We start from the raw sequence: 21,324 nt of genomic DNA on the forward strand, positions 1-21,324 counted from the left end.
AAATTCCTGTATTGTGATTTTTGGAAAGAATAATTTTATCTAGGTTACCAGAAATACAGGTTCTGGTATTATATTAGTATTTTATTTTTAATGACTGTAAATACTTAGAGAAATGAAGTTGTCTGTACTTTTTTATAACTTTAACAGCTCTTTGTCAGGGTGAATTTGTGAGCAACATAGCATGATCTTCCCCCCCACCTTTAGACTTCCCATTTGTAATTTCAGAAATGTTGAGTGATGTGGGAACTTTTGAAAAACAGCATCACTTGAACTACCACAGATTTTGACTGCTGAGTCTTGAGTTTCTTTGCAATTAAGCATATGTTCATTTTCTGTAGTATATTTGAAACAAACTCTAAGCAATCATTGGATCACAGGCATGGCTGCCGTCGCAGTTGGAGTTATAATACAGTAACTGTATTTTTATTTTGCAGCTGATGCATTTTTCAAAGCTGCAGTAAGCCTTGTTCCTGAAGTGCCAAAAATGATCAACGTAGATGGAAAGATGCGACCTTCTGACGCCTTCCTCCTGGAGTTCCTTTGCAATTTCTTTTCCACATTATTAGTTGTTCCGGTAAGTTGTGTGTGTATGAACAGCACGTAGGTTAGTAGACTACTTCAACTTTCCTGTTTAAAATTTTAGAGTAGACTGGGTTTTGGCGAGTGTGAGATGCAGTGGTTAGTCTTCTAAAAGCAAGCCGAACCAATTTGCTCATTGGCTGCAAAATGGGGAGGCAGAACAGTTGTTTGGTGGTGGAGGTACAGAATTGCCTCTCTTGGTAGCACCTTGCACTTAACTGGATTTGAGGTAGAGTGAAATCTCGCCATAACTTAATTGTATAATCATAATTTACTGCTTTAATAGGTCCTTGCAAAAAAGTGGTATTTTAGCTGAGCACTCATAAAATCTAATACCTGAGGAAGGGGGAAATGTGCAGCTCCAGTTTCTATTAGTTTCAGTTACTTTCTTGTAGGTCACCTAGTCATTTGAATGAAAACAGTAATGAGAATATGTGTTTTGGCATAACCTTCCTCTTCTGATGAATATTTCACAAAATACTACCATTCTATGCCCTTCCAGTTTTTAACCAGTTGTCAGGCTTAGAGGTCAATATGTCATTTTCCTTCCTATATTTTCAGCTATAGCTAAAATATGATGAAAAATTGTAAATTAATGTGGAAGACCTGAGATAAAACTTACAGAGCCACGGTATTTTGTTGACCTTACAGAAGAAAGACAGGCCTCTGACTCTCAAGATTTCACTGCAGTGAAAACCTGTCACTTGAAGATTTTACTTCCCTCTGTTAACAGCTGTGGCCCTCTCTGAGAAGATTCCTCTTTCCCAGCAAAGCTTGCCTTAGTGTCATGGCATGTTTAAAAGAAAAAAAAAAGTTTGAGGTTTATTAATTTGTTGTAGGAGAACTAGGTTGCTCCTCCTCACTGCAGTGCTCCGTACTGTTTCCTCTTTCCTTTTTAATTTGACTACGTGTTTGGTGAAGTAGCACAGTGCAGTGCTGTCCAAATCCTCCTGATCAGAGCAGTGGGTTCTCCTTTTTCCAATGGAAGGGGTCTCCTAAGCCATGCGTGTTCAGCAGTGTGGAGGTGCTGTGTTTTTAGAAGGGAAAGGCTCGCTGCCACTGTCACTTGTTGCTGTCCACTGACTGCAGAGGGAAGGCTGTGTCAGAACTGGATGCTGCTCAGAGAAATTACTTGGATCATTAACAGATGATTGAAGGAGGGAGATCCAACCTCTCAGGCTCAGTCATGAAGAAGAACTTGCAATGAGATACCAGGATTCAGAAATTAGTTTCCATGATTTTTTTCTCCTATTTACAAGATAGATGATCAGAAGGAAATGTTCCCAATGAACTGTGATTTGTCCTACATATGTTGGTATCATTGCACCAACTGCCAGCTTGAAATAAGCTGGGTACAGTTTCAAAACTGCTTGCAAAAACTCATAGCTTATGTAAAGCAGGTGTCTTTATATTCCTGTCATACTAAAAGTTGCTGATTGTCTGTAACTTCAACTTGCCAGTGTAGGTGTTCTTCTGAAACTTGTACGAGTACTTAATACTTGTTCCTATAGCTTACTGTCATTATTTTAGTAAAAAGATCCACCTAGTGTGTTTAATATTAGAGACTTAGCTGTTAAGAAGCTGACCATTAATTTTGTACTACTTCCCCATGACTAGAAAACAAAGCATTTAAAAGTTTGTCTGTGGAGGCTGCCTAGATCAAGTTTATGATTATGGGTCAATTTTAGGAGGAAACTGGAACAAATTTTTTAAAGAATTTGCAGGGATCACACTTAAGAAAAGTAGTTGTCAGCTTTAATTATATTGTAGGTTTTGCTTTTAAAGAGCTAATACCGTGATGCTAGACCCTTGAAAGATCACAAATAATCACATTTTTGTTTTGCGGTGGTTGTGGTGGTGTTTTTGACTTATCTTTTCTCTTTTCTGTAGGACCATCCAGAACAAGGGGTGTTGTTTCTTGTGCGAGGATTACTAAATGTCATCCAGGATTATACTTGGGAGGATAACAGTGATGACAAAGTCAGGATTTATGCTAATGTTTTGCATCTGCTGTCTGCTATGACTCAAGAAGCTTATATCTACCATGTAGATAAAGGTAATAATACATAAGGGTGGCTCTGGCTTCTTGCGTTCCACCGTGTGTTTTATACCTAGTTAATGAAGAGCAGTGGTAGTCAGTCTTACAGAACAGATTATTTTTCTGTGCAGGTCCAGATATTGTAACTTAAAATAATCACAGGAGGTGGCTCCTGAACAGATGTACAGTCTGTTCTCTAAAGTGAATCTGTGCAGAGTGATTTGCTTAGTTTGTTTGTGGTGGTGCTGGTGCAAATACTTAAACTCTGATCTTTTCAAGTAAATAATAGAACTTTAGATATATGGAGGGATTTCTTTTAGTCTAAAGTATCAACTTGATTTATACTTATTGGTGTTTCATTCCTGTTTGTTAACAACTCATTTTCAGAATGTAATGCCTAGTCTTCGTTATTTAAGCTATATATTTGTTGCTTTGAAGGCAGGCTTGAAAATTGAAGTGGTAACTTAACAAAAATCTTCAGAATAGCTAGGAAAAAAATTGCAAAGATTTTGCATTTTATAAAATGGCTGTAGTCTTTTTGAAATAGTATTTTGATTGCTCTAAAATTTGGGTGTTTGCCTTCTGATCATGGAGAGGTTACTAAATTAAGGTAGGGGATTACTCAAGCCTTCTAAAGCATACTGCAAGATTAGTTAGTCTGAGAGGCCAAGCTAGTTTGGCTTCATCATAACTTCATTATTCTGTTTGTGTTTAATGGAGGAGGATCATTTTATAACTTCCAGATCTGGTCTTCTGTAAATAGCTGGTGTTTTCATTAGCAAACAAATGCATAGCTCTTCAGCCAGACCTAAGCTTGAATTCATCTCTGCAGTTGATTCCAATGATACCCTGTATGGTGGTGACTCCAAGTTCCTGGCTGAAATTAATAAACTGTGTGAAACAGTGGTAGCACAGATCCTGGATCATCTGAAAACCCTTGGAAAAGAAGAGGTATGTTCTTGCTCAGCTTGATTCAATACAAAACCAAAATTACTTTGGAGTTGAATAAATGGACCACCTTCTTGACCAGGCATCGGTTTTTTTAGAAAGCTCTAGGAACCTTACAGCAAGAGGAAATTAGGTAATTTTACTTGTTTCAAAAGTGAGCCAATCACATAGGCAGGCTTGTGGTAGAAAGACCTAATGATGTGAAAGAGATCACGTAGCAATTATAACACGTTTTTAAGGTGCAAGCTAAAGTTACCTGCTTAGCTGTGTGCTGTAGGTGAACAGTCTGATAGGACCAGCGATCTGATAGAACCAGAAGCTCCTCTGGTATAGCCTGTGGTATTGATTGTGGCAGGGCATCAAAGGATGTGATTCTGCTGCAGTGAGGAATGATGATTGCAGAGCAGCACAGTGAGGTTAGAGTTAGCTGTAAACTAACTGGCTTGAGTCCTGGTGTGGTTTGGTTATGGAAATATGATGCTCAGTGTGGGATAACTTTTTTTCTTGTGAGAGTCTTTCTGCCTGTAATGAGCTCCATGATGCTGGTATTGCAATTATTGGCCTAAGATGAAGAATTGGAGACAGTGCCACAATCACTCCTTTGATTGCAGTATAGTTCTGCCTAAAATCTGCTCTGTGTCCATTCCTGTTGTTCTCCCTGACTGTCCCCTTTCTCGCTGCAACTAAACTGTATTTTCTTGCAAGCAAAGTTAACAGTAGCCTGAAATGTCCAACTCTGTAGTGTGCAAAGTGAGATTTCACAGTTAGTCTTCCTGGGTAAAACGCAGTGGAAACCGCCTTTAATTTGTAAATATTTTGGATCGTAGACACTGGAATGAAGTCAGGAGGGAAGTACAGAGGGAGAGAAGAGATGTTTTGGTTTTACCCTGGTTTTAGTACAGGGTTGTATTTGTTCAATATATATATATAAAGAAAACTCTAGGCAGCTGACTGGATTTCTTGATTGGAGTTAGAGGCTCTGAGAGATCCAATGTAGCTTAATGGATTGTATGTGAAAGGCACGTGACTAATGTTTTCAATATTACTGAAATAATGAAAACTTACTGTTCTGCTAATGTACCTGTTTGTGAGATTGAACCCCTCAACAGCTTCCTAATCACCCCTTACTGAACTGCTGCGTATTGATAGAAATCCTGTGGCTTGTAAACTGAAAAGTTGAGGGCAGGGGAGGATTAATTTGATGGGATTTCTTTTTTAGATAGCCTGTCTGCACAGTAGCCTGTAGTGTTTGTCAATACAGAATGTGTTAAGTGATACATATTTGGAGAATGCTATGCCAAGTTTAGCCTGTTCTCTGCTTTTGCTATCCTGTTTATCCTTCCTTGAGTAATTCTAGAGATGTAAGATTAATAAATCCTTTGCTCAATTGCTCCTACATCATTGTACACATAACCACAGTGAATAACAGTTCTTTTGCAGAACAATAACAGCAGAAAACGATCATTCTTGCACAGCTAAGAATGTCCAAGCAGGTACTGGAAGGAGATTTTTAAAGAGTTTCCAGGACTGTGGGTTACATGTTGAGGATATTTTGCATATGACTCCTATATGGAGTATATGGGTGGAAATGTTTGTAAGGTTTGAAATCTGTGTTTTCTGAAAGGCTTTTTTTTGTCCTGCTTTCAAGCTTAATACTTAGAGTAATGAGATTCTGTGTTATTTCACTGAGGCAGTTGTTGCATAGAAAACTGGATTTAAAGCTAAGCAGCATGGATATAGGTCCTTGCCCTGCCTTCGCCTCTGTGGCCTTGGATTTACTCCTCTGCCCATCCTTATTTATGAAGGGGGAGCATTTATTTTGCTGCTTTAAGTGTAAGTCCTTAAGAGGTTTAGATAAAAATTGTTTTGTAAGACTGAATAGTTTTTTTGAGGAAGGTGTTATTGCTGAGAAAATAGAGGCAATGAGAATATTTGAAAATATTTGTGCTAAAGTAGAGCCAATCATAAAATCACTGTGTTATTTGGATTGCTTCAGTGTTGGTGACCTTTTATTATTCATCTGCTTGGCTGCTCAATTAAATGAACAAGCCTCTGATGATTCTGCTTTTTTATTGGTTCATTTCCTTTAAAAGATATAAAGGACAATAAATTTTTCTCACAATAAAATGCTTTCACCAAAACTGCAATTTGGAAGAGAACAATGCATCTTATGTTAACACAGTGTGGCATTTTAGCAACATTAGAGAATGCTTCATTTATGTTACAGTGTTTGAATGGAAATCTTTGGTTCTGGACAGTTCTGTAAAATTGGAGCTGTTTCTGGTCATGAGAGCATGTATCAGTGCTCTCTGCCTTCGTGTGGGTGGAGACTTTCTTAGAGAAGTAAATACCTTGCTGCTGGTTAGCAAGCATCAGAGCAGGCTGTTTTAAGGCTGTACATGAGAGCAGCAGCAGCCTAGATGCAGCTTCAGAGAAGCAGCGGATCTGAATACACAAATGCTTTTCTAACAGGAGGTTCGAGGTATCCTTATGATAGCTGTCTGGCAAAAGTCACTGAAAGACAGGAATGAATACTTGAATTGAGAGCCAGAATTTTGTGAAATACCAAGTTACATGGTCCATTGTATGACAGACCCTATTTTTTTTTTGTTATGCTATATGAAATTTGGACATTGCACTTTGGTGGAAGGGCTAGGACAGAAGGTGGTCACGTTCTGGGATGATGTAGGTTGTTCTTTGTTTCATTGTTATCAGCATTATTCCAAAGATTTAGGAAAATGCGCTGCCTAGAAGGCTGGCCATTCTTTTTAGTGTGGGAATTGCTAGTCCTGTGATGTGTGTGGTTGCCAAATGGCTGAGCTGTTGCTTTCCCCTTGCCGCCTGTGGATACCTCCTGTGAGTTGGAGCGCCACCCACAATTCAGGCTTGGCAGCCACGTCTCCCCCGGGTGGGAGGTTGGTGCCATGTTACACAAATATTCCTCTTCATCATCACGTGAAGACTCTTCTGTTTCATTTTCAGACGTGGTGGGATTCACTGCATACCTGGGCCTGCCTCTCTCCTTACTTTGCATTCTGTAACTGATGACTAGATGCCAAAATCCTGTCTGCTACACCTACCCCAATACAATGAGAGTTAGTGTGCATCTCATTCTTCTGGCGTTTTAATGTGTTCCTAGATCCTTTTTGAAGTATGATCCTTTTTGAACTATGTATGTTTCAAATTAATCAAAATGTCATCCTTCTTTTAAAGAAGATTGGATTTTGTATTTGCATTGATACTGCTTGGAAAACCTCACCAGTTGATATTCAGACTGGTGTACTGCTGCCTTTGCATTCTGCCCAATAGTTTAGCCATCCCACTTCTTGTGAGGAAACCTCCACGCTGTTCCCAGGAACCTCTTTGAAGTTTGTATTCGGCAGAAGACACACAGCATGAGATAGATGGTCAAAGGGAAAAAAATTACAGTTAATGTAGGTTATTTTGTTAATCCAGGATGCCTTGTGAATAATGTGGCAAAACATGGACTAGCTGGCTGTACCCTACATCTGTTTTTCCCTGAAGGATGTTAGTCTTACAAGAGAAATACTACCGTAATACTTAAGCATTTAAGCACAACTACTTTCCCTTTTGTTGTCTTTTTGAGTTGTATTTCTGCTCTTGGTGTTAGTACTACTGGACTAGACTGATCAATTGTATTTCTCTATCTGGTCAGACGTACAGTTCAGTGCTCCTAAATGATGGTTGTAGTTTTAGCCTGTGAACAGGTTTTGGAGCTACTGGGATGGAAATTGCTAACAGATAATTGTTACAGAACAAGCTGTCTTCTTGGTAGTTTCATGTAATTAATTTAGTGCTCAGGGAACTTCTTCTGGGGCCTTGTGCACCTCTGGGCATTGCATATGCATGTGTGTGTGTGAGCGTGCACAATTTCTGATGTGTCAGATTTGTTCTGCGTGTACAAATCCACTGTGTGTGTCACGCAGGTACAGTAGAGTCCGATGCTTCAAGTTCGGGGCACGCTATGTCCTCTTTTCTAGTTACCCAGTTATGTAATGGCATGGCTTCTCCTTTTCCGTATTTATCTGGAGGACCGATAGCTCAGTGTATGCTGTTTCTTGGATTAATAGCATCTGACCTCTCTTCCGCTGGCAGTGAGAAAGGAGATTAATTTACTTTCAGTCCCTTAGGGAAAGGGCAGAGGCTGCATTGGTATCGTGTCAGAAGTGCACGAGTCACAGACATCACTCCACTCCTCTTGCCTGTCTCTGCCTCATTCTTCCTGTAACTCTGCATCTGAACGCTGTATGTCAGCTACCCTAAAACGTATTGAACTGAGAGGGCTGAATTATTAAGTTAATTAATCGAGGCGCCTAGCTGACAGTTTTGTTTTAACCGCTATGCTGCTGTGCTTTCTGTGTAAGATGGAGCTGCAGTGTTGGTCGGTGGGAGAGTGATCTCTATGAAACTGTAGGGAGTCTTAAGTATCTGTCAGACATACTGTGGTGTGTCAAAGTGGTATGAGATGTTAGGAGTCTTGTGTAATTATTTTATTTACAGTGACTTAGGGTGATCCGTGACTATCACTACTTCTTGCATTCTGAATGGAACATGAAAACTATGCACATGTTCTTGTGTCTGTAATGATTGCTGTGTATTAGAGTAAGTATCTGGCCCTTGCACTTCTGAGAGTTCAGAGATCCCAGTGACGTTATGCTGGATGTTTTGGGATGACTATACAGCAATACAAGATTTTTTTATTTTTTTATTTTTTTTTAATTTTAGACCCTAAAGCGACAGAGTCAATTGGCACTGTATTTCTTTAACACTATTCTAACTCATGGGGATCTGCGAAACAACAAACTAAACCAGCTTTCAGTAAATCTCTGGAATCTTGCTCAGAAATATGGCTTTGCTGACACCAAGACTATGGTAAGGAAAACAGATAATGCAGAGACATTTTAGTTCTTAAGATTTTTCTTAACTCCTCATTTGGGAAAAGGTAACATTTTCTTGATCTGAATAAACCTAATCTCTTTAAAAATGGCTCTCCTTAAAAAAAAAGAAGCTTATTTTTAAAATGCTTCTTAATGAATAAGGAGCTTCTCTTATTTCATGTAGTCTATTATCTTTCTAGCCATTTTAAATGTATTTCAGACATTAAGGAACCTAGAAATATTGGGTGCTATAACTTCTTTTTCAGTACAGAAAACTATCTTTAAGAGAAATATAGCATTTTTATTTAGTGGAGGAGCAGCATTGTGTAAGCTTGGAAAGTGGGTATTCTAGAGCCTTTAAGAAAGATACACGTAATGAGCTCTGGAGCAAGAAGTGTAAATACCAGTGAAATTTAGGGAAAACTATGAGAATGCCTACTAGAACACCCTCACATAGATCGAATGATGGCCCATGAAATGAGAAATGACAGACTCTAAATATCTCAAAATACTTTTCATATGCAGGTGAAAACGCTAGAATATATCAAGAGGCGAAGCAAACAACCTGAAATGAGTCACTTCACAGACTTGGCCCTTCGGCTTCCTCTGCAGTCCAGGACCTGATGAGTGCCTCTCTTCCAAGGAGTCATCTGTACAAGAGAACATGTAGCCAAGGCCAAAAATCACTGGTCTAGATTTTGACTGGAGTTCAGTGTATTTTTATTTTACTTAGTGTGACAGGTTTACTTGGACTCAGGTAAAACTGTTCTGAGTGCAATAATTTAATCTGAATTTTCCAGTATTCCCTATATTCTTATTTGAAATGCTGATTTAGATTCAGTAAAGGGGGGTGGTATTTTGAATCTCTGCGGTTGCAAAAGCCTTTCAAAACCTCATCTGTTGCCATTTTGGCAACAAAGGAAGAAGATAACCTACATGGATTAATTCACAGCCTCCAACTTTATCCCACTTGCAGGATAGTCTTTCCCTTATGTAGAAAGCAGCATTTCAATATAATAATCCTAGTAAATCGTCTTTCTGCTTTAGGATGCTGCCAACATTTGTTTGGTCAGTTCCAGTAAAAGAGAAAACTGGCAGAGGTGTTACTGTTCTAATTTCTCCAGTACATTTTCACAGACACATTTATGCGTTCATTTTAGTTCAGTGGTGTTTTGTAAAATGGAAGGAATCTTTAAGTGCTGTCTGCAAAGGAAAATGGAAATGTATGCAAAGTACTCTATATTTGCAAAGTACGCTTTCACTAAATAAAACAATATGCAGTTCATCTGTTTGTTCTGGGGGATATTTCTTTGCATATACAAATTTATCACTTTACCCTTGTGGAATTTAGTTACATGCACTGCTATTACACCTAATAAATTTCACTTTCATCACTTTTGTCCCATGGTAAGGAACCATATTGAGACATTGCATCTAGTGCTGCTTTTGTATTGTGATAAGTACTTTAATGAGCTAAATCCTTATATGAATATTAAGATACATTTTTGCATAAAAATATTTTATTTTGTTAAGGCTAACCAAGTAATAACCATATATTTAAGGAGCTAGCAAGCTGATAATAAATGCTACACAAATTATTAAACCATTCTTGTTGCATGTTTTTCATCTCCTCAGTGGTTACTGAAGCAGGATACATCTAAAATACGTATTTTGTGTTAAGGTTGTAAAGAACTGAACTAGGACCCTTTGGTCCTGGTAGACTATATATGTAAGCTGAGTAAAACTGCAGGAATACGAGACAGTTATGAAGTGATATCAGCTTGATACAGAACACTTCCAACTTCTGGTATATAGCTATTTTAATTAATACTGACTTCTCTTAAATAATTCTATATAAAGCACCCAGAGATCATGAAATGATAGTACTGCATATGTTATCATATCCATCTTTCATTTACCTTTCCTTCTTGCTGCAACTGGATGAAACAACTCTTAACAGCACGTACATGATTCTTCCTGTCGGGCTTAGAAACAAACCACAAACTGGGTGAGATTAAACTCTGAGCTCTCTAAACCGCCAAGTGGGTCACACTAAGCAGCTGTGGTATGGCAGAAACTGTCCTCCAGGGGCAAATGTACTGCTCTACACCCAACGTGGAGTTGTTCCAGATTCTGCAAAAATGGAAACTCTTACAGCAGGCTTACAAATGTCCCAACTGTTCCTCTTCCCCATACACGCACCAATTTTTGCCTATTGTCTTTTGAGCACAGTGTAACTTTGGTTTCTTTATTGATGCAAGACTGCCTTGAGAAATGCTTTCAAATGTTTTACTACTGTTTTTATTAGTGCAAAAATATCTCAATGACAGGCAGAAAGCTTTGGTTAGTTATCAGGAGCAAACTCTATACACCTAGCTTAGAAGCTAACACAGCCACTCTAATGAACTGCTTTTGGCTTACTTCCACATTAAGCAAAATTAATTTTAGTTAAAGCACTCTACTTATTACAGACCTTGTCTTTCTTCTGCATATAGCACATATACAGGCCAGACCAAGTCTGCTTGAAGAAAGCTGACAGTTTTTCCCCAGGTATGTGTCTTGTTTTTCAAACTAAAACATTTTCATGTGCACAGTATCAAAAGCAAGGTGCCAGGCCATCCACAAAACTATTATTGAGCAGCATGCGAATATACGTTACACAATTCCAGATGGGAAAAAGAGTCCTTATCCAAAAGCAAGGCTCTAGGACAAGTATCATCTTCAGCATCTTTGCCAGTGCCAGTGTGAGAGCAGTCACTACCCACCCAAGACTGGCTCTGCTGCAGAAAGCTGTACATGCTGTCCCTCTCCTCCTAAATGAAGTCACTAGTTGACATTTTCCTACCTGTTCCTTTATTTTAACTCATTTTTTTGGCAAGCAAGTAGCTGAGGGCCTGAATTCAGCATCTGTCTTACATCAGAACCTCTACTACTTGAATTTAAGTAAAGCAACAGCTGAAGCCTGTCACTGAGCTTTTGAGAGCACTGGTGCAAAACAGACTCGCCCTGAGTTGGTGGTGGTTTTAAGTGACACTTCAAAGGAGATGATTTCCTCAAAGACAAGTTCAGATTCTGCAGGATGTAGTTCAGCAGCTCCCTCTTCCCCGGTATGGGAATGAATTCATGGCAACCTCTTAAGCTGAAGCCTCTGCATAGTTCTCACTTGCCCCAAGGAGTTGCCCAAAATGCACTGGGAACAACTGCTGGTTTGTTAAGTGTATTTTCTGCCAGAGGCAGCTGCTCTCAGGTAAAGTAGTCCACTGGAAAAGACTGCTGTACAAAGTCAGGTTGCCTTAAAAGAGCAAGAAATGTGGTAGATCAGTTGGCATGATCTTACTGAAAAGGATAGGAAATTTGGCAGAAAAACAGAGCTGGGTAAGTAGAGATGGTAGCCTAATTCTGGGGGGCTGCAGTTCTGCTGCAAGTCAGCCACTATTACACTACAGTAGGCATGGACATAGAGATGGTCACCTTGTTCTGCTTAAGAACCAGACCTACACTAAAACTCACAACACTGTCTCCCATAGCAAATGGCACAGCCAGTAATAAAATACATTATTTGTTCACTACCTTTTTGTAACTTCAAGCAAGACACAGACTGCTTTGGACCCCATGAATTCTGAACTTGTCATATACAAATGCAGTTGCATATTCTGTACTCTTATTAAAAAGCCAGTGAAAGTGCAAGTTGTCTGAAAATCCAAAGGTTAAAAACTTCATTCAGACTGATGTACAATAAACCAAATAAGCACATTATTAAAATTACCTTGCTTTCCATGAAGTCTAGATCCATGTATTTGGTGCTGCTATCCAGAAAGCATTTACCTTCATTTACAGATAACAGCTGCTGCTTGAAAATCCAAGTGCCAGAGCATAATTAAAATACAGAGGATGTTGAACGTTATTTGTTATTATAATAGATGCTAATATTTAAGAAACTACTTGCTGAGTTAGAAGTCTCACCTCATCAAATTTGTAGGTGTACCAGTAGTGCTGCTTTAAACACCGTCACTTTGTACCACTCACTGAGTGTAACACTGAAGATTTTACAGAAAACTAAAATCTTTTTGAATCACTAAGATGTAGCTAAAAATAAGTTTATGAAATCAGTTTTTAAAAAAACTTTCTAAGTTTCAACTTGTAACTTTCAGCTTCAACTTGCCCATATATCTTCAATCCTCAAAGGCTGTCTCTTGCCTTGTAGAAAATATTAAGGTTTCAAAAACTTACTGTTTAGCTGAAGTGAGGACCCAGCTCTACATAGTCTGCGGAATCTACAATTCAAAACTTGTAGTACAAGTGCCTCACAAATCAAATTTCTTAAACATGTTGCATTTTATTTCAAGTAAAAAGATGTGGAAAGTAAAAAGAAATTTGCCTGCTGAATTTTCATTCTCTTTATTACTTCTGACTTTTAATCTTCAAATTTTATAGATCTAGATGTATATCTGTCTATGTATACTTTTTTGTTGGCAGCAGGTTGAAATCCAAGACCAATTCTTCTATGTTGCTTCAAGCCCATTGCTTTATCGAATTCCATCTTCAGAGCCTGCTGTAACTTCTCCTCCCCTTCCCTGTTCAGAGCCATGTTCAGTTTGTTCGTAGGTGCTGAGTGATTTTGGATAGGCACAGAGCCCTTTTTAAAGCCATGCATCAGTCTGAAAAACTTTGTTTCTTCCTCAGAACTTTGAAAAGCAGCTGTACTCCACTGGCCAAGCTTTGTATCCTGTAAAGCAAAACAAGGTTAATGCTAAAATTAAGTAATACCAAGACCGAGAAAGATAATTTGTGGCTGTGTACCATGAGAGTGGAAGCAGCTAAAAAAACCTGACAGGGCTGACAAAGCTGGGAAGCAGTCATTCCACAGGTTGTACCTCTCAAAGGATGTGATAAAAGAACGATATAACCCTGTATGAGTGCATCTTCATTAGCATTTCAGTTCATTTAACCTGGAGACAGGGTTTAATGCACCTTCAGAATTTTCTTTCCCTCTGTCTTTAGGAATCTTGATTTTTCTGCTCTCTGGGTAATATTTACCTAGCTCAAAGAGCCAGACATTGCTCAACCACGTCTCTTACTCTAAAACAATTGTCAGATCCTTTTTCACCGTCGCACAGTACAGTTTTCTTTTCATTTTCCTACTGCCTAGTGAGATAGCTGTTGCTTTCAGCAGTGTCTAAGTATTTTAGTTTTGGAGACAGTGTTCAATCTGGCTCATATGCTTGAAATAATATTTGCACTCTCATCCCACTACTACTAATACTGCATAGGTGCAAAAACTGGGGGCATACCCTTATCCAACAGGACTAAATACAGTACTCTTAAAGCCCCCCCTCCCTTGCAGTTTGCCATTCCTTAACTCTGCCTTTCGATGTATTCTTTGAACTACTGCACTCCTTCAGGATTTTTCTGTTGTCTGCTGATACTGGCTCCTTTCTGAGAATACAGGCAACGTTCAAGTAAAATCAGAATTCAGCGGTTTGTGGATAACCCAAGAGCCATCATATGACATACAAAGTTTATGAACTTACGGCTTCCCTAAGAACAGGCTTTATTATCTAAGGATCTTAAATTTTACTCCTGAGCTATAGCTAGGAGCTATGCAGTCATCTGTAACTATTTTTGGCAGGACTGCCACTCCTAATTTTTTCTTTAAAAAATGATGATATTGAAGTGATATTGAATGGAAGAATGTTTGATTGTTAGTTAGACTGAGCTGGCTGCATCAAAGGATAAAATGTGAATTTAGTAGTGTGTTTTTGTAGGCCTGAAATCCTTCCAACTGAACAGTTGTAGCTTGCATGAAACAGTCGTTCTCCACTAGACAGCCAACATGACACACAGCATGCTACACAATATTGCAGGCAAGCTGTAGCAGGTTTTTTAAGTTAAAACACTGGAAAGCTGGAGTATCATTCACTATCAAAGGCCACAATACCTGCTATTAAAAGAGAGCTATCCATAATACTTCAGTATTTTTAACTTGCTCAAAGACAAGTTGCTCTATATAAGCCCAGGTCTGTGACACAGACATGTGCATGTACACACACACACACACACACAAGTGTGTGTGTCCCCTCCCTTTGGAATGGGAGACAGCTGCACAGTTGCAAGAAATAATTATAGTTTGTCAAACTAATTTTTTTAAAGTGAATTGCTGGCAGGCACTACACATACCTTTTGCTGCAGCATTTCCAACTCACTCTTTGTGAAGCTGACAAATTCGTTTTCATAGCTTTTATTCTTCTGCATACTACTACGCAGAGACAGAAGAACTGAGATCCCCGGCCAAGGCTGTCATTTTTCTCAATGACTTCAGAGACTATTAAATAGTTGCTGTTCCAGAGCTATTGCAGTCTGCCTCCCACTAGGTAAAAATATACAGAAGTTTTTTCTGGCATTTGCTTGAGGTATATTGCAACTTTCTAGGCATACTGGCAGTCTTGTGAAAACAACTATGAATCCTGAATTACTAGCAAAGCTTTCTCTCCTCCTCAATCTTATTATCCCTGCTAAACAATACCACAACAGTTTCCACTACTGTGCTGTAAACCTGGCAGGAGGCAGGCTGAGTAGGAGGCAACCTCGCTGTAAATATCACACATGCGTTATCAGTTGTTCTCCCTTTTACCCTTCCACCTGCACCCATTCCTGAATGTCTTCAAAGTCTTCCAGATAACAATACAGATACAATTCAGTGACTGCTGTATCCATAGCCTAGAATTAGTTGTATGTATATTAGTTGTATGTATATTAGTAAGCAGAAAATGCTTCTGTAGCAATGTCGCAGCTCATTCTCCAGAAGAATCAGAGAAAATGTTGCTTTTGAGGACTGATGATGGGAATTGGAGCTCTGTACAAAGCCAAATGCTGTTGGAGTTCACTGGTCAGCTCCCAGTCTCTCTTGGGATTGTATTAATTTGTTTTATAGCATGATAAATTTACAGTCAGAAGGAAGACTGTTGTGACAAGCCATGTATTCGAGCCATGTACAAAAAACCAGTGCAGTGCTTTTATCAGGAACTTGCTCTAGGACACAGCATTTCCATCAGATCAAGGTCCAAGTTCATACATACCTGTTTCACTTTGGGACTGAAAACCTTTGTTTTGCCAGATTCTCTATCAATTTCTTCTTGCAGAGCCTGCCGCCTCACCTAGCATGCAGAAAAAACAGCACAAGAAGGTATCTTCTGTGTGTTAAATGGCAGTTAATTTAATTCATAATGAAAATACAAGGGAAGAATAAAATAGCTTATCTTCAAGATTTTGCAAGGATAATGAAAAAGTTGCATATGGTCCTTTTACACAGCATGAGAACTGATTTTTATACTGGTATTTTAAATGAACGTTCTGCTACATCTGACATGTTTAATCTTCTAACTGCAGGAACAGCTCCCCTGAACTGCCAACATAGATGAGAGGCAAAGAAACCAGTATTTAACCCAATAAGCTACGTAGAAGCGTCCGACATTGACTGGAGCTGTACATTTTGGCTTTAGCCCACAGAAGGTGAAGCACATTTTAAAGAGAGCTCTATTTTGGAAAGTCTTGGCATAGACAAGCAACAAAGCAAGTTTTTTATTACAAACTCTATGCATACATTAAATGCTGGCTTGCTTTAAACCTTACACCATTAAGACAAAGCATACCTTGTCTATGTTAACTTCATCACAGTTTCCTTTTTTTTCCTGCACAATAGTTACATCATCCACTTCTTCCTGTAAAATAGGAAAAAGCCTGTATAAGCATTTTTATCCAGTCTAGTTAATTAGAATTTACACAGCTCTGACCACAAAAGTAGTAAAAACACTAAGCAGTACAGTAATACTATTCTGAGGCAAGGAGAAATAGCAATATCTAAGCTGGAAATGCCAATTAAGCATGTGTATTTCCCTCCTCAAGGGAGAAATCCTTTTTTTTAGCATAAGGAGTTTTTTTCAGATTCACATATTAAAATGGACCTGCCAACATCACTGGCACATACAGTAACCTTTTCAGACAGGGTCATTTCAAATTAAACTGTTTCATAAAAGTTTAATTTTATACTTGAAATAAGGGACAGAAAGAGTGGAAGTTAGAAAAAAAATTGGTAAACTGTTAGCAAGCTCATAGTCTCTCTGAAGGCACAGGACAAGCCTGGGGCATGTTGATCACACTAGCCTGTTTAAAAAACAAAACAAAACAAAACAAAAAAGAACCATTGAGAGGCAGCTGCATTGTGCTCTGTCTTGTAAAACTGCAGAGTAGATGATGGTCTCCAGGGAGCTCCCAGTCTGGAAAGAGCACAAGGAGAGGCGCGACACATACATGAGGTGTCTCCTACAGTGGCAGCAAGCAGCATGTTAGCTCCATGTCTGAGAGCGAGAAATGGGGAGCTGACGTGAAGAGACAGAGCGGCTGTGGCAGGAATGGATGGGCAGGATGGTAGGAGGGAAACCAGTGGCTGAGTCCCCAACCAGCCCGATACTGGTAATTCTTCCACAAAGTGAGCCCTTCAGCAGCTTTTGCTCCCATTAACTGGTGTTTCTGGATCACTGCCCTTAGCCTTTCTTTTTTAAATTTGTAATAAGGAGAAGATTTTTGGGCATCCAGTGTAACAGGCTTAGTAGTAAGTCCAGGATAGTGGTAAATTAGAGCCATAAGCTTTAGACCAACCTGAAAAAGGTGGTCAAAGGGAAGATCTATTGATACACCTACCATAATAATCCAAGCATGAAATACCCAGGGAACACTGAGAGAAGGAAAAGATTTGTAACATACTTCTGTCAGCAGAAGCTGCTGTTAATTTTTTGAGAGTTTACATTTTATTTAAAGCTATGAATGATTTACCTCGTTTTCCAAAGCTACCTTTTACACGTTGATTTCACACACACGCTAAAAATGTGAGAACACTGTCTGCAATAAGGAGCTCGTTCTCTTGGATGAAAATAAAAAAAACAAAACAAAACCCCAATTTACTTCTAGATGGCCTAGTACTGTCTTTTTAGATCTATTAAAACAAGCAGGAAAATGGTTATGACAGGATTCTGCAAACGGCTGCAACATTTTTTAATTTATTTTATCAGACACAGAAGGAGGAAGGGTGCACTCCCATTCCTAACTGCTTGTTGCTGACCTGTAGCTGAAGGCTACTGCCTGGCAAAATGACCCCCTCTCTAGAGGTGTGGCAGCCTTCCCCCAGCTTCAGGTAAGGGCAGCACATTCACACAAGGTGGGATTGTGCTATTTGCAGGCAAACAGCTTCAAAGAAGTAAACTCAGCCCTCGCTCCTCACTCTGCCCAAGTTGACTGCAGTGGCATCCAATGGGAACAGTATCAGTCACTGATATTAAGTGGGTATCACACCACACTGTCTTTAAAAACTTACTCTTTTGCTTGCTGCACAAGCCCAACAGTGGATTTTTCAAGGCACGTAGCAGTGTCTGTGAATACACTGTACACCTGAAAATGGTTCAGGGCTACGGCACAGTTAGATGCAAGAGCACCATTTACTACAGCAGCATCTGTCTTTTGGCCTGGCAGGAACAAGATTTCTCTAGAACTGATTTACCCAGACTCTGCAATCTTCAGGAGAATTTCTCTAAAGTACTTTTTATTATACAGAAGTGAATATGGAGAAGAGAAACAAAAGATGCATCGTCCTACACTCTTCTCCTCAATTGTTCGCAAGGTATTGCTGTGCTTTCCATTTTAACTGGTCACCACTATCATGCAATACTTGACAGCATTAGGCTATCTTGCCTCCACAGAATGTGAGCAGCTGCAAGAACCCGAATAATGTCCAAGTCTCAAAAAGCCAATGTCAATTTAATTACAAATATATCCCAGCAATTAAACTTCTTGTTGTTCGAAAGGTCAAATGGAGAAACAAGTAAAAACCCCCAAACATCTGAGCACCTGATGACGGCTGTGCATACACACTCCCAACACAAACCGTTGTGTCTGGGTCTCCACAAAGGCTGAAGAACCTGTATTTAATTCCTAGCATTAGATACAGAAAGCTGCTACATTTACACAGGTCTTGTATCTATTTGTTTCCTTGCACAGATCTATTTTTCTTTAATTCAGAATTTTTATTTTATAGGAGTGTTGCCCCTTTGCTAAGAGCAACTGAAGGAGGGAGAGAACATTTAGGACTGTACATATTATGTTTTTTCATGTGCCTTATACTTGCTTTAGTTGTAATATTTACATTTGCACATTTGAAACACTAGATGACTACAGCAGTAGGCATTAAAAAATACCTTCCTGTATTTCACAGCTATTACCTGCTGAAATCAATAGATCAGCAGATCCTGTTTCTCAAAACCCAGAGAAGGCCCCTATTGACCTAAATGTAACCTAAGGGTCTGAACAGGCAGAACAGACTGCAAAATAGGGAACTGTCTACCTAAAAAGCTTTCAATTCCTTACCAGGAATGTGTAGAGATTCCCTCTTCTTTACCACTTACCACTGCCTCATTTCCCACGTCTTCTATTTTGATCTTTTTCTTGTTTGTGTTCCCTTTTGAACCCAGTTCTTCAGCAAAGTCCTGTGGTGGGACTACTTTTCTTCTTTTTTTCCTTTTTCCGTCAAAGAGCATATGATTAATATTGCATAATACCCTATCTGCAACATCCCCTGCGACACGTTCAGCTTGCTTCATCTCCCACTCTTTGTTCTTTGTATTGCTTTCTAGTAGTGTTATTTTTTGGCTTTTAGATACACTGTTATTGTTTATAGAAACTTCAGAACATATTGTTCCCTCCTCCTCTTTCTGAATCTTCTTTTTCTTTTTCTTCTTGATGACTTCGCTATTATTCTTGGTATTCTTCCTCCTTTTTTTTCCAGAAAGCTCTTCTTCCTGAGACTCAACTTCTTGCTGTGCAGGGTGACGCTTATGAGGCACTCTGTGACTGCACTCACGATTATCTTCACATGTAAAGGAGGAAACGTCTTTGCTTCTCTTCTTCTTCCTCTTGGTCTCTCCAATATTTCCAGAGTTCTCAGTAGTGTCCTCTCCCTCTTTGTTTGTCAATGGAATTTCCTGGGAATTCTTTCGTTGCCTTTTTCTGAAGTCACTTAATGCAATGCGGTTATCAGGAACTCCATGGATATTGTCCTGGTTATCTGCTAGTAGTAAAAAAGAGTCAGACTTCTCTTTCTTTTTCTTTCTTTTCTTTCTTCTCACATAACTCTTTCCATCATTCTGGATAATCTCTGTTCCACAGTTTTCACCCGTAAAAGCTTTTTCTTGTGAAATGTATTTGTGTGTTTTTTTACAAACTTTTTCAGAATGTTTATGTTCACTGTCCTGGATGTCATCTAATGAAAATGAAAAAATGCCTTTCTTCTTTTTTTTCCTAGTTACTTCACCATCCAAAGAACTACTCTTTCTGCTTGTTTTGAAAGCAAATTCATTTTCCTTAGTACCATCTCTATGATGATCTGAAAACTTCATATCACTACTCTGATTATTCTGCAGTGATAGGGAGGAATGACACTGGGCTTTTTTTTTCTTCTTTTTGACAATTTTGATTTGTTTCTCTGATTCTTCTTGAGGTTCTAAATCCAGATGGCCTCCTACATTCACAAAGCTTTCTGAATGTGTTTCCTTCAGTAATTCAGAGTCAACTCTCTTTTTCTTGTTTTTCTTTTTCTTCTTCAGTTCTAATTGGTCTAAACATTCATCTTCTTTTAAATTTTCCTTTTTCCTTACCTTTGTTTTTGTCTCAAGCTGATCATCATCCTCAGTTTTAATGACAGTTTGAACATCTTTCTCAATTTTAATTATAGTCTGACTACTACTACTTTTCACCTTTTTCTTTTTCTGTACAGATTCTTCATGAACTTCTTTTTTCTCTTTCTTTATTATCATTCTAAAAGATGAAATGAAGATGTTAGCGCACTGCTTCAACAAGATGACATAAGTCTTGGTCTATTTGGTCTTCCTTTATTCTGAAAAACATTCTGTATCTCTCATTGTCCCTGGCACACTTTTGCCCATTTTCCAAACTGCCTTCTGTGACAGCAGAACTGAAATGCATGCAGCACTGAAAATACAGTCTACGTAACTGGTGACAGGGTGATTTTTGTCTTGTTTATTGCTGTCTTAGTGAGTTACTTTCTATTTGTCTTTGACAGCTGCCAAGCATGACATTTTCACATTAGTATCGACCCTCTAAAAATCTTTCCTAAATGACAAGGCATTTACATATATATAAATTTATAAGTATAGTTAAGGTGGTTTTCCACATACGTATGACTCCTCACTTATTTACCATTGAACTTAATTTATCACCCACTTAGCATTACAAAATCCTTTTAGTGCACCTTAGTCATTACCTTGAATTCACTTCTGTTTGTGATTTCTCATCCTTGCTATCCCTTTCCTTTCCCGGGACATTTATGCCTATGAGCAGGTTACAGCAGACATGCCTTTAGTACCCTCCTGCTGACGCTCCCTGCTTTTCCTGAGAAACATATTTATTCCTCTTTAGTTTCGCATTTTTTTAACAGTAACTAATGCACAAGACTTCTTCAAGTGCGTCTTGTAAGGAACTCCAACAAAATCCTTTAAAAAGTAGTCCAAGTATAACAGACCTATACGTGTTACTTGCGTGCGTGTCCTGGCTCTTACCGCCGCCCCAAACTTCTGCCCCTCCGAGCTCCGTGGGAGCGGGCTGACGGGCCCCGCACTGTCCGCAGGCACCCCCCAGGCCCTGCGCAGAAGCAGACCCCGCCGACTGAACCCCATTTCATGGGGCCCTCCCTCCTCCACGCAGCCGGAGGGAGTGGGGGGGTGTCACCCTGCATTCCGCTGCGGTTCTTCCCCCCCCGAAGATGTAAGAAGCGGAGCGCGGCGGCAACACCTCGATACC

At 39.2% G+C, this 21,324-nt stretch overlaps 2 protein-coding genes across 2 annotated transcripts in view; one reads left to right on the top strand and one right to left on the bottom strand.

Annotated features, from left to right (window-relative positions):
* The window catches only part of LOC104533873 (chromosome unknown open reading frame, human C16orf62), a gene marked incomplete at its 5' end in the record, with an annotated part of 29,607 nt that extends 20,337 nt beyond the window's left edge, over positions 1–9,270 (top strand). The window contains 5 exons of the mRNA XM_010180285.1: positions 435–574; positions 2,470–2,635; positions 3,450–3,568; positions 8,312–8,458; positions 8,989–9,270. Coding sequence (XP_010178587.1) covers positions 435–574; positions 2,470–2,635; positions 3,450–3,568; positions 8,312–8,458; positions 8,989–9,087 — 671 coding nt within the window. The remainder of the gene's footprint in view (positions 1–434; positions 575–2,469; positions 2,636–3,449; positions 3,569–8,311; positions 8,459–8,988) is intronic.
* Positions 9,271–12,877: 3,607 nt separating this feature from the next.
* Positions 12,878–20,322, bottom strand: KNOP1 (lysine-rich nucleolar protein 1; the record flags this gene model as incomplete). Its single annotated transcript, XM_010180286.1, has 4 exons — positions 12,878–13,189; positions 15,540–15,617; positions 16,113–16,181; positions 18,915–20,322. Coding segments are annotated over 4 exons (1,867 nt in total), but the record flags the coding sequence as incomplete, so codon positions are not given.
* Positions 20,323–21,324: the final 1,002 nt, after the last annotated feature.

The sequence above is a fragment of the Mesitornis unicolor genome, unplaced genomic scaffold (assembly GCF_000695765.1).
Source record: "Mesitornis unicolor isolate BGI_N332 unplaced genomic scaffold, ASM69576v1 scaffold48072, whole genome shotgun sequence".
In the NCBI taxonomy this organism is placed as follows: domain Eukaryota; kingdom Metazoa; phylum Chordata; class Aves; order Mesitornithiformes; family Mesitornithidae; genus Mesitornis; species Mesitornis unicolor.